Source organism: Indicator indicator, chromosome 17 (genome assembly GCF_027791375.1).
Source record: "Indicator indicator isolate 239-I01 chromosome 17, UM_Iind_1.1, whole genome shotgun sequence".
Lineage (NCBI taxonomy): Eukaryota > Metazoa > Chordata > Aves > Piciformes > Indicatoridae > Indicator > Indicator indicator.
Window position 1 is genome coordinate 23,918,707 of NC_072026.1, and position 14,376 is coordinate 23,933,082.

At 44.6% G+C, this 14,376-nt stretch overlaps 1 protein-coding gene across 6 annotated transcripts in view; it reads left to right on the forward strand.

Annotated features, from left to right (window-relative positions):
- Positions 1–2,072: 2,072 nt before the first annotated feature.
- The window catches only part of INTS6L (integrator complex subunit 6 like), a 50,182-nt gene continuing 37,878 nt past the window's right edge, over positions 2,073–14,376 (forward strand). For all 6 annotated transcript variants that reach the window (XM_054388791.1, XM_054388793.1, XM_054388789.1 and 3 more), the window contains exons 1-2: positions 2,073–2,183; positions 2,275–2,352. In XM_054388791.1, coding sequence (XP_054244766.1) covers positions 2,073–2,183; positions 2,275–2,352 — 189 coding nt within the window. The remainder of the gene's footprint in view (positions 2,184–2,274; positions 2,353–14,376) is intronic.

The window sequence follows — 14,376 nt, forward strand, 5'->3', positions numbered from 1 at the left end:
TAGGTAGCCCCGTCAAGTTCTCAGCACTGGGACCTAGAGGCATTAGCTGGCATCTTCTACCAACACTTTAGTTTCCATTCAGTCCTTATCAAGTCTGTTTGTGTCCAGGAGTTGCTTTCCCAGACTAACATGCAGCAGTACAAAAATAGGGTATCTGCACTTTTGTCTTACTCGAATCCCGCTTCTTTCAGTGCAGCTCCATTCATGTGCACTAATCACTCGGGTAAAAAATATTTATCTGTTTATCTCACCTGGCATTTCTGCTATGACTGTTGAAATTCTAAAGCCTTGATAACAGTTGCACTTGCACAGATGCAACTAATGGAGTGGGCCTGGAGAAACAGAATGAAGTCTCTCAGTCTGACAGTGGTTTTCTTTTTTGGTTTGTTTGTTTTTGTTTTCAAAATGAGCTGCTTTTCAACTATTAATTTATCCACTTTTGATTCATTAAATCATTTTATAATGCTATAAGGAAAATACTTGCAAAGCTAAAAATTATTGAAAAGACAAACTTCTTTCTAAAAGCAAAATAGAGGTTTGCCACTGTCCTGTACTCAGCTGTTGAGTTGTGGTGACAAAAAGAGACAAGTACATCCCTGAATGATGTGAATTTACATCTCTGATTCAATCAAGGTAGGTAATGGTATTTTTACATTCATAATGCTTTCTAATGGGGATTTTAGAATTCAGCTGTTGTCTTGTGAAACAACAGTATTGTCCAAACGCTTTACAAAAACAGTGAAAACTGAGACTGACTCTCTGCCTGCTGGTCAAATGAACGACAAAAACCACCTGTAAAAAGCTTTTTGAATGTAAAAGAGTTGGAAAATACTATCAGTTTCTTAATTATCCTTTTAAACGATGATTCATGTTGACAGTGCCACTTTTGTAGGTTTTTTTGGATTCGATTCTGGAAGCAAACAAGCATTCACGAGCAGACATAGTGCTAAATAGTTCTCCAGACTCGTTCCACTTATCCAGTTACAATCAGTAGTAGCTGCTCAGGCCTATGTGCATACAGGGGCCCAGGCCAGCCTGCTCAAGGGCTGAGGTTTTAAATCAGAGCAGGACACCTTGATCTCTTCTTTCAGTATGAGACTTTTTATTTCCACCCTCTTTTTTCACCTGAGTGGTAGGAAATAACGCAGGGGGTTATGTATATTCAGTTTTGCCACATTTACTTTGTTGTCACCCGGCCCTCATCCAGGTGGTGGGTGCCCTGGCAGCGCTTAAGGGCAGCGTTAACACCTAAAGCTAGCCGCTGCCCGGGGAGTGTATTACCTGACTGGGAAACAATCCTATACGGAGGGCTGGGGATTTAGTGCTTATGTGAAACCTCTGAAGACCAGAAACAGAGCGATTACATCACCAGGTGATTAGCAGAGCTGCTTCGCTCGGCTTTCCAGGGCCAGCCTACAGCTCCTGCCCACTCCCCTCAGGCCCCGCTGGGGCTCCCGGGCTGCCCAGGGCCATGTGGGGCGCTGCGCCTGGGCCGCAGCGAGGATAGGCCGCGGCGCGGGTATGAGACAGCAGCTCTAGCCTCTGCGCGGTAACTCAGCCCCAGGACTAACGCCGGTTACCGGGGGCACCGCAGAGGAAAGACGGCAGAACACGGGCCAGCACCGGACGCGGTCCCCACCCCAGCAGCCCCCGGAACAGGGCGGGGCGGCCCCTGGGGCGAGGGGCGGGGAACCCCGCAGAGGGGCGGGGCGGGGCGACAGGTGCGGCGCGCGCGCGGAGGGGTCGTTTGGAGGCACCTCCCCGCACCCCCCTGTCATGAATATGCAAATATGGGTATAATTGGCAGCCAATGGCGTGCGCGCTAGTCACATGGTGCTGGTGAAAGCTCGGGGAAGAGAAGTTGAGTCTCAGCGAACACAGCAGCTCAGTAGCGAGCCGCAAGGGCCGCAGCCGGAGCTAGCCGAGCCGAGCCGAGCCGAGCTGAGCCGAGCCTGGGCGGGTGGACAGGCGGCCGGCCAGGGGGAGTGAGTGAGCGAGCGAGCGTACGAGCTGCTCCCCCCCATTCACTCCTCCTCGCAGGGTGCCCGGCGGGCCGGGGCTCTGCCTGGACCATGCCGATCCTCCTTTTCCTCATAGACACGTCCGCCTCCATGAACCAGCGGGCGTATCTAGGCACCAGCTACCTGGACATAGCCAAGGGCGCCGTGGAGATCTTCATGAAGGTGAGTGTGGGGCCGGGAGAGGCCTCTGCTGCCGCCGTCCCCGGTCGTCCCCTTCGCTCGCTCACGCCGCTTCTCTCCGCTCTCTCCGCAGCTGCGGGCCCGCGACCCGGCCAGCCGCGGCGACAGGTACATGCTGGTTACCTTCGACGAGCCGCCTTACTGCATCAAGGTAATGCCCCCCCCACAGACCGGCGGCCGCCCCGGCACCCCAGCGGCCGTCGTGGCCCCTCCGCGGGGCCGCCTTTCGCGTGGCGGCGGCGCGGCGCAGCCCCCTCCGGCCCGGCGGCGGCAGCAGCAGCCTGTGAAGATGGCGGACATTTTGCTTTTGTATGGAGGAAAGAGGCTGAGGGCGCTGCTGAGATGGAGGAGGGGGGAAGGGAGGAGACGGACGGGAGCGTGATTCACCGCCCCGGCGTGCTGAGGGAGGCGGGCGGGCGGGCGGCTGCGCTCCGCCTCCCGAGCCGTTGCCCGCCTGCCTCCCCAGCCGTTGCTCACCCGCCTCCCGTGAAGCGGTGGCTCTGACGGAGGCCTCGCCTCAGGCCTCCGCCGCGGCCCCTCGCGTTGCTGTGTTCCACCCCCCCTGCCCCGTAAGCGGAGGTCTTGTTCCGGCCGGGCTGCGGGGTTAGGGCAGGCTGCGGAACCTTCGCCTGGTAGTGGCGGAGCAGGGGACGGCCACGGATCCCCCCCTGCCACTCTCCCCGCCGCTGCCGCCTCTGGCATGGCTCTGGTATTTGGACGGAGGCACCCGGGACCGTTTTGCGAGGCAAGAAGTGGCGGTGCGAGTGTTTGGGTTGAGGTTCGGTCCCCTCCTTCCCTCGGTGCTCTGCAGCCCCCACCGGTTTGGTGTATGGCGCTCGCCATTGCCCTTCGGGTGGGTATCTCCATGCAGGGTTGTGGTGAGCTGGACGTGGAGTCTGCCAGCCTGGATTCTTCTGCCCCTCTTTTGTCATTTCTGGAGGGTGAGGCAAGTAGGGCTGTGCCGTTCGTCACATCGAGTGTGCCACGAAGTTGTGGGACAAGGGAAAAGAAATGCTCTGGGTTCTGTGTCCCTGAAACTGTAGCCTTCAACTTATTGATGGAAACGCCAAATTTCGTTAAAGTAAATAAGCATGCCACAGAAGACATCGTGGTGATTGGAGCTTTAGAATCCTCCTGAATAGTCCTGGGTTAGGACTGTATTTCATATGACTAATACAGTAGTGGCCATAGTCGTTGGGCTTTTGACTCCTGCTCTGAAAGCTTAAGAGATTAATGTAAAAAATTCTTCCTGATCATCCCAGAGAGAAAAAGGGAATCCTCTAGATCCCGTAGCTAAAACTTCTGTAAGAGAAGTTGTACAGATAACTGTGCTCACTGATGCTGTCTATTTACATCTTTGATAACGAGGAAACTTAATTATCAAAGAATTATGAATCTTGGTTCCTTTCATCAGCTGTATATTTACACAGCTAAAAAGTATAGAATGCTCCTGAAGTGGCAGAAGTGATTTAGTGAGACAATGTTTGTTTGTTATTGCACCTTTTATTTCTTCAGGAGGTGTGGAAGTCATCCTGTTTCTGTGAGTTGAAAGCATCCTTCTTGAATTACAGAAACCTACTATCTGTCAAAAAACCTAGGTCTGTCTAGGAGGTTTTTTGTGGCCATTAATGCACATGTCCTTTGGCTGGATGCAAACCTCAAATCTTTGTTATGCCAGCATGAACTGCAGATTCTTCATGTGAAGGGTTTTTTTTTTCTCCTGCTTTTTGTCAATTATTTTACAAGTGGACCTAATGTTTGAGGAAGAAACCGTTCTACTGCAGTGAGATAGCATGCTGGTGATGTGATTAAAAAAATACTGGAGGTCTGTGTGGAAATGCAACAGGTTATTTATTACCACATATGTACTTAGTTTTGCTGAGCATGATCCTTATGTTTAATGAGCATCTGACTGTGTTCTTAGTAAATAGTAATCGAAATAAATGGAATTGGAGAGCTGGGCAAAAAGGAACCTAATGAGGTTTAACAAGGGTAAAGGCAGAGTCCTGCGTCTGGGAAGGAAGAATAAACTGCACCAGTACAGGTTAGGAGATGATCTGCTAGAGAGCAGCCCTGTGGAGAAGAACCTGGGAGTCCTGGAGGGCAGCAAGTTATCCATGGGACAGTAATGTGCCCTTGTGGCCAAGAGGGCCAATAGGATCCTGGGCTGCATTCAGAGGAGTGTGTCCAGCAGATCGAGGGAGGTTCTACTCCCCCTCTACTTTGCCCTGGTAAGGCCACACCTGGAATATTGCATCCAGTTCTGGGCTTCCCAGTTCAAGAAGGACAGGGATCTACTTGAGAAGAGTCCAAGGGAGGGCTACAAGGATGATGAAGGGACTGGAGCATTGGCTGATGAGGAAAGGTTGAGAGAACTGGGGCTTCTTAGTCTGGGGAGGAGAAGACTGAGAGGGGATCTAATAAAGGCATACAATTATATGAGGGGCTGGGTGTCAGGAGGAAGGGACAGCCTCTGCTCACTCATGCCTTGTGACAGGACAAGGGGCAGTGGATGTAAACTACAGCACAGGAAGTTCCACCTCAACATGAGGAAGAACTTCTTTACTGTAAGGGTCATGGAGCCCTGCAACAGGCTCCCCAGAGAGGTTGTGGAGTCTCCTTCTCTGAAGGCTTTCAAGCCCTGTCTGGATGTGTTCCTGTGGGACCTGTGCTGGATTCTATGGTCCTGCTCTGTCAGAGTTGGATTCAATGCTCTCCAGAGGTCCCTTCCAACCTCAAACATCCTGTGATACCTATTATAATATTCAGTCAGGTTTGACATACAGGCCAAAAGGAAAAAAAAAAAAGTTTTTGGGTTCTTGTAACTTGCTAATGTCTCCCCTTAGAAATTTGTGGTTTTTTTTTCTTCTTTACTATGCTGATTTTGTAAATTGGGCCTTCATCTTAAAATACTGTTTTCAAAACTGAGTAGCTTGTGTAGGAACAGGCTGCAGATCCAATAAATAGATGTTTATAATAATTATGATCACAATTTGAGTTCAGCTATTAGATAAAGACTTGATGGCACAAATTAATGTGATTAGGCTGTTATCCTGTCCCTTGAGCAGAGAAGGCCTCAGAGCAACCATGTGATTCTTCCCCTGGTTGAAGATCTGTTCCCAAGACCTTTTACTGGCATTTATGATGCCCCTCTGTTGTGTTTTCTGACAACCATAGTTGTGCTGGGAGAACTTTCTGGTCTAGGCCTGAGGCTGTATGCCTTAAACATACTTGTAAAAGAACTAAAACTTAGCTTCTGTGCAAGTGCTGCTGTAGTTAGATACTTTCTCTCTTGATTTAGAGGAGGCAAACTTGACCAGTGAATGTATTTTGCAATTCTGTTTTCCAAATATGTGCTGTAGCACCTGGTTTTGGTCAGTGGCTGCTTCATCCTCTTTGTTTTCTTTGATTTACACTAAGTTTATAATCTCACAGAAGGTTCTCAAGGTTTCCATTGAAGCTGTTGAGGAAAATAATGTCCTTGTGGTGTTGAGACCACCTAGGAAGTAGAGGTATGGGAAGTTCAGCCTGGAGCAGGGGTATGAGAGAGATGTGTGGTGTTCTTGTTTAAGAATTTGTTTACTTGTAGCCTTCAAGTGTTTTAAATAAACAGTGGTGGCTTTTTTATGATGGACAAGGGTACAAAAAAAAAATCACATCTACTGATATTATGCTAAGTAAAAGGATCCTGCTATTGCACAAATGATTTACTAAAATCTGTGCAAGTAAGAGGATGCTTTTGGAACTGGTTTTGGAACAGTCTTTTGTAGAGAGGGGTTGAAATTATTTACAAGACCTATGGCCCCTCTCCCAGTTGCTCCTGTTTTTAACTGACTGCTTGCAGCTCTCTGCTTGTGCCACTTTTAAAAAATGGGATTATTTAGTCTCTGGGTTAGCAGGGTGGCTCTGCAAAAAAGTCTGGTGGCATCACAGAAATGTATCTTAAAGAGGAGGCAGGACACTGTCTTGAGGAGGAGGAGGGGGCGGTGAGCTAGGGATGGTAGGAATCTCAGTTCCATTCTGGCAGCTGAAGGCCTTTGGAACCTCATCAGCTGCTTTGCTCCTGTTTGTTACATAATGTATAGATGGTGATTTGTGGCAGGAATTATGCAGCCATTTATGACTCCTGGTTTTCTTCCAAAATGCTCTCCCATAAAAGACAAATGTTCAGTATTTTAAAAGCATGTTATAAAATGCATAAACCTGCATTTGTCAAAACAAGGTGATCCTGTATAGGTCGATGGAAAGATACCTGTGAGATCTGTTGAGCGTTGGCTCCAACTTTTTGTTTTATAAACTAGGAGGGAAAAATAGTGTTATTTCATGAGGTGAGAATGTTCACCCTCATGTTTATAAAACCTTTTTCCTTCACTGTGTTTTCAGTTTAAAACTGTAGTAGGATGCTGTCCAGTGAGTGTGTATCATGTTAGTGGTATCAGCCACACTGAACTGAGCCAGTCCATTCTGATTTGGGGTATTTGGCAAGCTTGGGAAACTAGTGATACCTCTAGTAAAGTTTCTTTGTAACTGTTAGCCTGTGGCAGGTGTCTACTACAATTACAACACCAGTGCTTCAATCAATGTACTGAAGGAATTATTGTCCCGTGTGTATCCAGTGCTCTTGTGTGAGAAAAACTGGTTTAAGAGCAACCTCACTGTCTGGCACAGTATTTTATGTTCTTGACCTTCTAGCTAAGATAAATAAATTTTCTGATCTATGTATCTATCTATTTTCTGATGACTATGGTTCCTGATAAGTCCTTGTTTTGAGGACTTCATGTTCATCAATTTCCAGAGCTCCTTCCATCCCATCCTTGTTTTGGTGGTGCAGTGCCTCCATCCCTGTGTGCCAGCCCCACCCTTCCCATGGCTCTGCAAGCCCTGGCTGATGGCGAATGCCTGGTGAGGGGAGGTGAAAACAGGCCAAGCATGTTGCTGACAGCTCTGCAGAGCACTTTCCCAAGCTCTCACAGCTTGTGGTTCACAGACCTGTGCTGGCTGGGGCTTGGTATGGCACTCATGGTCTTCTGGAGCTTTTTCTATGTGTTTGCCCAGTTTCTTTGTTTGAAATCAAACACACTTTTAACATTTTTCTTTTTTTTTTATCTTAAATGTTTCTTTACATCTAAGCACATGATATAAATGGACTGTGTCTTAAGGCATGTTACTTGGTTGGGGTTTTCCCCCCCTCAAGTAGTGGTGCTAGAGAGAAAATAAGGGAAGAGGGAGAAGTGTTCTCACCTGCCCACTTCCCCCAAACTTTTCCAGTTTTCCAGTGACAAAGAGGGAGGAAGGTTCCAGCAAGATCTACCTGGATTTCTCTGTAAAGGCTGCACACACTAAAATCTTGGCCTAAAAAGAGGTTTTGGAAAGGAAAACAAGGTTTAGCTCTTTTATTGTTTGTTTTCCATTCCTGTTTTTTGTTAAATCTCACATTCTGCAGTTTGTGGTCTGCTTATGGATCTGTGCTGCAAATGGCAAGTTCTGGCCCAGAGGAAAAACCCAATGGTGGTCTTACGTGAATTTATTGATTAAGTGGATTGCCCTGTTTCCTTGTGACTGATAGCTGGCTGCTGGCAGTGACAGGATCTTTCCTCAGTGCTTGAGGAGTATTATTTATGACAGGGTCAAAGAAATAGGGCTTTTGTTTTATGTTCTTGTGAGACTGTAGTTTGACCTTCATAGGTGATCTGGCCACAAGTCAGAGAACTCAAGTTGTTTGTGCTGCTGAGTTTGATATTATTATGCCTTTTCATCTTTCTGGTTTGTATTATACTGAATGTAAGAGTCAGTAGTGACTGCACTATAAATAAGCTACCTGAATCTAGATATAAAAATACGGACAGAGCTGTCTGAGAAGTTGCTCAAAGTCCATACAATGAATGTGAAAAACTTTGCTGCTGGAGAAATGCAAACTAGAATTGGTAAGAAGGGTGCCACCAATTCTGTTGCTGTTCTCTGCTAGTCTGAACATATGCTTTAGTGGTGAAGAGCTCTCTTGTGGAAACAACCCTTCGTGATGGACTCTTAGCAACCTCTTCTGTTTCCCTGAAATTCTCATAAGGGGTTGAGCTTGCTGACCTTTGATTTTGCTGTTGGATTGGAATACCTTAGAGGCTGGAAGAAGAATTTGTAGAAAGCTCTTTTATGCATCTGTTGGAGTACTTGCTTATATGTAAATAATCTGTTCATTTATCATGCTAAAGCAGTGCTTCAGAACTGGGAGTTCATAAGGTCAGATCTGAGGAGAATAACTTTGGTGTCTCTCTTTTTTTAGTGATACAAAAGCTTTTGCCTGCTTTTTTTAGCTTCTCCTTTTGCTTAGAATCTGTACTGGTGTAGAATGCAACCGATTGCCACTGACTCTATAAAGGGAAGTGGCAAATGAATAGGCTGTGCTGCAAAACAGGTGCTGAATCTGTTTGTCTGTTTCTGGAAGAAATTGAATCGTAGCTCCTGACCCTAAGCTGCAGGGAGAAGGAGAAACCCAGCTGTGGAACCTTTTGGGTTTGAGGCAGAGACCTTGAGGAAAGCTGCCAGAGGTGATAAGAAATGCATTTGTGTTTTAACTTTTGTCAAGGAACACCACCTAGTGAGCTAACCTGTAGCAAATCCACTGAATAGTCTTACATTGATGAGGCTTTTACAGGAACCTTAGGACACCAAAGCCTCATCAGTTTTACATGTAAAGCATCTGGCTTCTGGCAAGTGCAAGCACTTAGTGGTCTGACCTGCACCATGGCAAAGGATGTTGGAACAGCTGGAAATGGGGTTGGAGGTTTACTAGCTGGTGATGAGGTATGCAGGCAGAATTTTGTGCAAGGCAGTGTGGTAGTTTTAGGCAGGTGCCCACCACAGGCACATAGCAGCTGAAGGGGCAGGAGGGAAGCTGATAGTGGAGCCATGCAAAGGGGGCAGAGAACTGAAGTAAATGGGAGAGGCCTAGCTTTCTCTGCAGCTATGCTGTAAATAATGTATGAACTTAGCAAGCTTATTAGCCAGGCATTATTGCAAGGATAAAAAAGCCCCACATGCAGAATGTAGTCCTGGAGGACTGCATGTAATGTAGGTAGGCTGTGCAGTGTTTGTTCTTGATAACTGATTCAGGAGACTATGGTCTGTGTCTTTTCAGTGAAGAGAGAGTTGTTCCTCTTTTGGTCTACGGATTTGGAGTCAGTCATAATGTTTTTATTTCTGAACATTAGCATCTTTCATTGCCTGTGAAGTGCTAAGGACACCTCTCCTCTGCTGTTGCAATGTATCTTCTGCTGTGATTGGCTTGAGTTTCGTCATGGAATTGGTATATTTTCAGAAGGCTGACTTTCAGCATAGATTACTGATGTGTGAAAAGCCAACAATTGCTCTTTCTCTGTTAAAGGCAGGAAAGAAACAGAAGTCACCTAATTGTTTAGGGAGCACTCATGCAAACCCTGATCTTTTAGTTCTTTCTAAGGATAAAACGTTTGTCAAATCCCCTCCCCACTAGTTTTTACCTGTTCCTTTCTATTTAACTGCCTTATCACTTAAATCATAGAAGGAAGGATGTGTGCTCTGTGTGTATGTCTGCAAAAAGGTCGATTTTTGGTACTGTTTTAGTTTTAATTAATCATTTCTTTTGGAACTGGGTAGTTAAATTGGACAGATAAAAGATTCTTGTTGGTGCAAATAGTAGGTTTGTATTTTATATACTGCAGTGCATGCTTCAATCTGAAAAAATAAAAAATGTTTTCCTGAAAACTGGAATTACCAGTTGCTATCCTTGTAGCAAGCATGCAATGAAGTATTGTAGCTCCTTTTAGCTTTTAATAGTACTAAATATGTTCCACTAGAAAGCATCCTTGAAAAAGCACATTCCCTTTCTTGAGAGATAAGACATTGGGTGGTGTAAAGCATGTTAAAATGCTTTTAAACAAGCATAAGCATGCTGGTCTTGCATCTTTCTCCCTGTCCTGAGTGACTGCTTTCTGTCTGCCTTTTGCTTGTGAGTTGGAGTGAACATCCTTTTGCAGGAACTGGTATGTTAAGGAGAAAGCGCTAAGGAATTTTGTGCATAATAATGTACCTTTGTCTTTCAAAAGACCAAACCAGGAGCAATCAGATTGACTCATTCCTCTAGAAGAAATGGTTTGTATTCTGAAATTGAGGTCTCTTGTACAAATTCAAGTTCATGCAAGAATGAAGTAATTTAAGTTTTTGGAAAGGGGTGGATTTTAAATGGAGGGGCAGCTTAGAAGTTAACTTCCTGGTAGATAAGGTGGTCCAAACTCTGCTTGCCTGTCATTTTTTCCTTAGTTTTTGAAGTTGGTTCAATACTTGAATTTGTGCTTTTACCTGTCATCTGACTTCAGGGGAAGGGAGAATCTGTGTTGGTAAGTTAATTCTTGATGAAAATGTTTTAACAGGTTCCATTTCTGCAGCAATCTGCAAACTGCAAGGTTGCTTTTTCATCTGAAGTATGTTGCTCCTTCATACCATTGATGAGATGACCAAGGCCTTGAATGGAAACCCACATCCGTTGTTCTTAGTCACTCTAGCAATTTATTTTATTTTAGGTCTTTATTTGATCTTGGACACATTCACAAATGTAAGCCCTTAAGACTACAGGATAAACTAGATAAAAGTAGATATATTTGCACTAAGAGGCTTAACTCATCCTGAGTGCAAAGTCGCTTTTATTTTAAAAATAGAAGCTTAAAATGTGAAATCAAACAGTTGAGTTGGATCTCCCTGGTTGTAGTTTTGTAGGGAGATGTTCTCTAGGAAGGTACTTGTGAGGTTTGTGATTCCTGCCACCTGTAATCTGTATTGGCTGCCTCCTCCACTTCAGCGTTAGCATTTGAGTTGCACACACAAGGGTTTTTTTTACAAGATTTCTACTTTGTTGCTATGTATGGAGGAAGGTCTAGGCCTTGTAGTGTAGCTAAAAACATGCACCTTCTGTGATACCTCTTTTGGGGGCACTCACTGCCTTGCTGTACCTTGCAGCTCCCTGCACATTTCACACTGAGGACCTGGCTGGCCTCACACTATACCCACACCAAGTCAGCAGGGTATGCAGACTGCCAGACCCTGCTCCAGCCCACCACGTCCCCAGCCTGTGAGCAAGGGCAGCACCAGGACAGGATGCCTGGCAGCAGCTGAAGGCACTGAGTGTTCTGACTCAACAGATGCAGATTTTCCCACAAAGCAGTTTAACTCCACCTCCCCCAATAGAACCCTACTAGCTCTACTGCTAACAGGCTATGAAGACCAATACTAATGCATTATTCTCACTTGTAAGCAGAGGATAGCAACACCAGCTTAACCACACTGTAGATCTTTGTTTTCAGTCAAATCAGTGATTCAACAACATTCATCTCATGAGGATTTGCAGTTTTTAATACCATTTTACACTTGGGAGTTTAAAACACATCTCTGTCTGAAAACACAGCCTAATCAACAGTCATTTTCACCTTTAAAAAAGCAAAATGAACTGAGTTTTGTAGCCTGGAATAACATTTACCACATCTAGTTCCCAAGCTAGGAATCACAGTAACTGGGTAAAAATGAGGTGGGTCCTTTAGTTACTTTAGGTCCTTATTACCTTAGCTGGTAGTAAGCAGTTCAAGTTTCAGAGATACTGTAAATGCCAGATCTTACACCAAAAGAAACTTTCTTTCAAACACTCTGCAAGGTGAACATATGGATCAATAAAAAAGTCTCCAGGCAAGCACAGATTCTGATCTGCACAATAACCAAGGCTCATTATAAGACTCATTGCTCTTTCCTTGGCACCTTACTAAAACTTTAACCCTAGAACATGCTGCTTATAGCTGAAACTGATTAGTACATACTACACTATTTTTCTGACTATTGTAAAATCAGTTAAGAAGAATGAAAAGCAAAAGATTCCTGCTCTATTTATTTAGGAGAAGCAGAACAAGATTTAAGTGGCACATTGTAAGAAGAAAAAAAATCAAGACTAAATCTACAGGATTGAATTACTTAAATACCAATCTGCTTTTAAAATTCATAACAGCAGCAACTGCTCTTTCCATTGATTTTATTTTTTTAGCCTATTATTAAAAAATCAGGGATGACAGAGGTGTTCAAAATGTAGAACGTGAAGAAGACAACTGCTTAAGACTGGAGACATCCAAAATCTCCTCACTGGGTCCTGGAGTCACACTGCTCCCCCCTCCAGAAGAACTCATCTTCAGAAGTCAAGTCACTTTTTCCCCTAGTTGATTCCAATTGTCTGAGGTATGGAAACACTGTAGGAGGCAGCACTCTGTGTTGTTTTTCCTTGTTCAGAACAAACTCAGATCATTCCTGCACCGCTGCTGCAAATCACAGCTCTTTCTGGCAAGCTGTTTTGAGAAACATGCAAGGCTGAATACTGTAGAAGTGTCCAATTACCTTTTTCCATTGTTAAAATGGGAGACAAGCAGCATTTAACATCCTATTAGGTTTTTCATGGGGTTTGAAGAGTAAACACACATTTTCAAGGTATCACAGAAGGTGCATGTTTTTAGCTACACTACAAAGCCAGGTTACAAGGTCTAGGCCTTCATAAACAGCAACAAAGTAGAAATCTGGGAATAAAAAACAAAACAAAAAAAACCCCTGTGTGTGCTACTCAAGTAACAACACTAAAGTGGAGGAGGCAGCCAATAAAGATTACAGGTGGCAGGAATCACAAACCTCGCAAGTACCTTCCTACAGAACATCTCCCTACAAAACTAGAGATGAAGCTGAGTTACTTTTGAACGGTGGGGCTCTGTGGGGAAGCTGTCTTGTAAAATAAAAACCCCTAACTATAACAATGCCACCAACTCCAACTTTTTCTTATTTTGTTTGAGTATTTTGTTTGCTTGGTTTTGCTTGGGGTGGGGTTTTTTTGGTTGTTGCTGAGGTTTTTTTGTTTTTCTTTTGCCTTTTTTTTCTTTGTCAGACTTGAAGGTGAAGTTGATGTTATTGGCTAGCTTTCCTAATTGAGGTTTCTGTTTGTGTTCCTTCAGTGAGTGTATCAATTTGTGATTTGAAGTTGATCTTCTGCCCCCCACCCACGCACACTTCCAACACAGCAGTGCCATTTCGGACCTGAAGTGAGGAAATCCGGTTAGGTGACCCCAGTCTAACTTTGTTACCTTGTTGAGATTCAAAATAAACTTGGCAATACATGTAGCATTTTGGTGTGCTGCACTAGTCCTGCTCTGTGCTCTTGGAAGGAGGGGGGAGGAATGTTACCACTTTCAAGATGAGTGTGGATCAGGCTGTGTTGTCTGAGCTCTGGGCTCCTTACAGCTGATTTTTCCCTCGCTTGATTCCCCAATATGTGCCATGAAGAGTCCCTTCTGCTGATAGCACAAACTCCATAACCACTTAGCTATTGCCTTCATTCCTTGTGACTCTTCCAACCATGCTGGGAGTAGGAGGGGCCAGGAGGCCAGTTGAAAAGTACATTTGATGGTTTGATGGGCACTATGGGTAAATGCAGATTTTTTTTTTGACTGATACCTCTGCATTTTACCTGTTTACCCTCTTGCCAGTGTTTTAGATGCACCTCTAATGGTGTTTCTAAAATGACCGTTGAACAGAACCATACAGCCTCTCACTTTGCTTACTGCAGATTGTATCATCACATCTGTGCTCCCTCTCCATTAGCTATTCTGTGAAACATGTTCTGGTTCAACTCTCTACTGAAATACCTGAGCTTGTGGAGGGTTTCTCAGAATCTGCTTTTTATATTGTGTTGTCTTCATTTAAAGAAGAATGCTTTTTGAAAGTGAGTGATACCATGGTCCCTTTAGCGTTTATACTTTCCATTCTTCAGGTGTAATCCTTTCATCCTTGGGCAACAAAAAGTGATGTTAGTGTAGCTGTCAAAACCCACCAAATATTGTTGAGCAAAAAGCTCAATCCAGAATTAGGTTAAAGCAGGAGCAGCAGGTAATAAATAAAAAGGTAGTGCAAGGATTTTTTTGTTGTTGTGTGTGGTTTTTTTTTTTCCTTTTTTGCTTGGTTTTGGTTATTATCACTTGATTCCAAGCATAGTTTCAGCTTTGAGCATTTCTGACATTTCTAACAGAGTGAAGGTATTGCTTCTCTAAAAATGCCAACATTTCCAGGTGGCCACAGCACTCATTTTGTAACTGGAGCTTAAGAGCCTTCCTACTAGTGTTTTCCATGGACA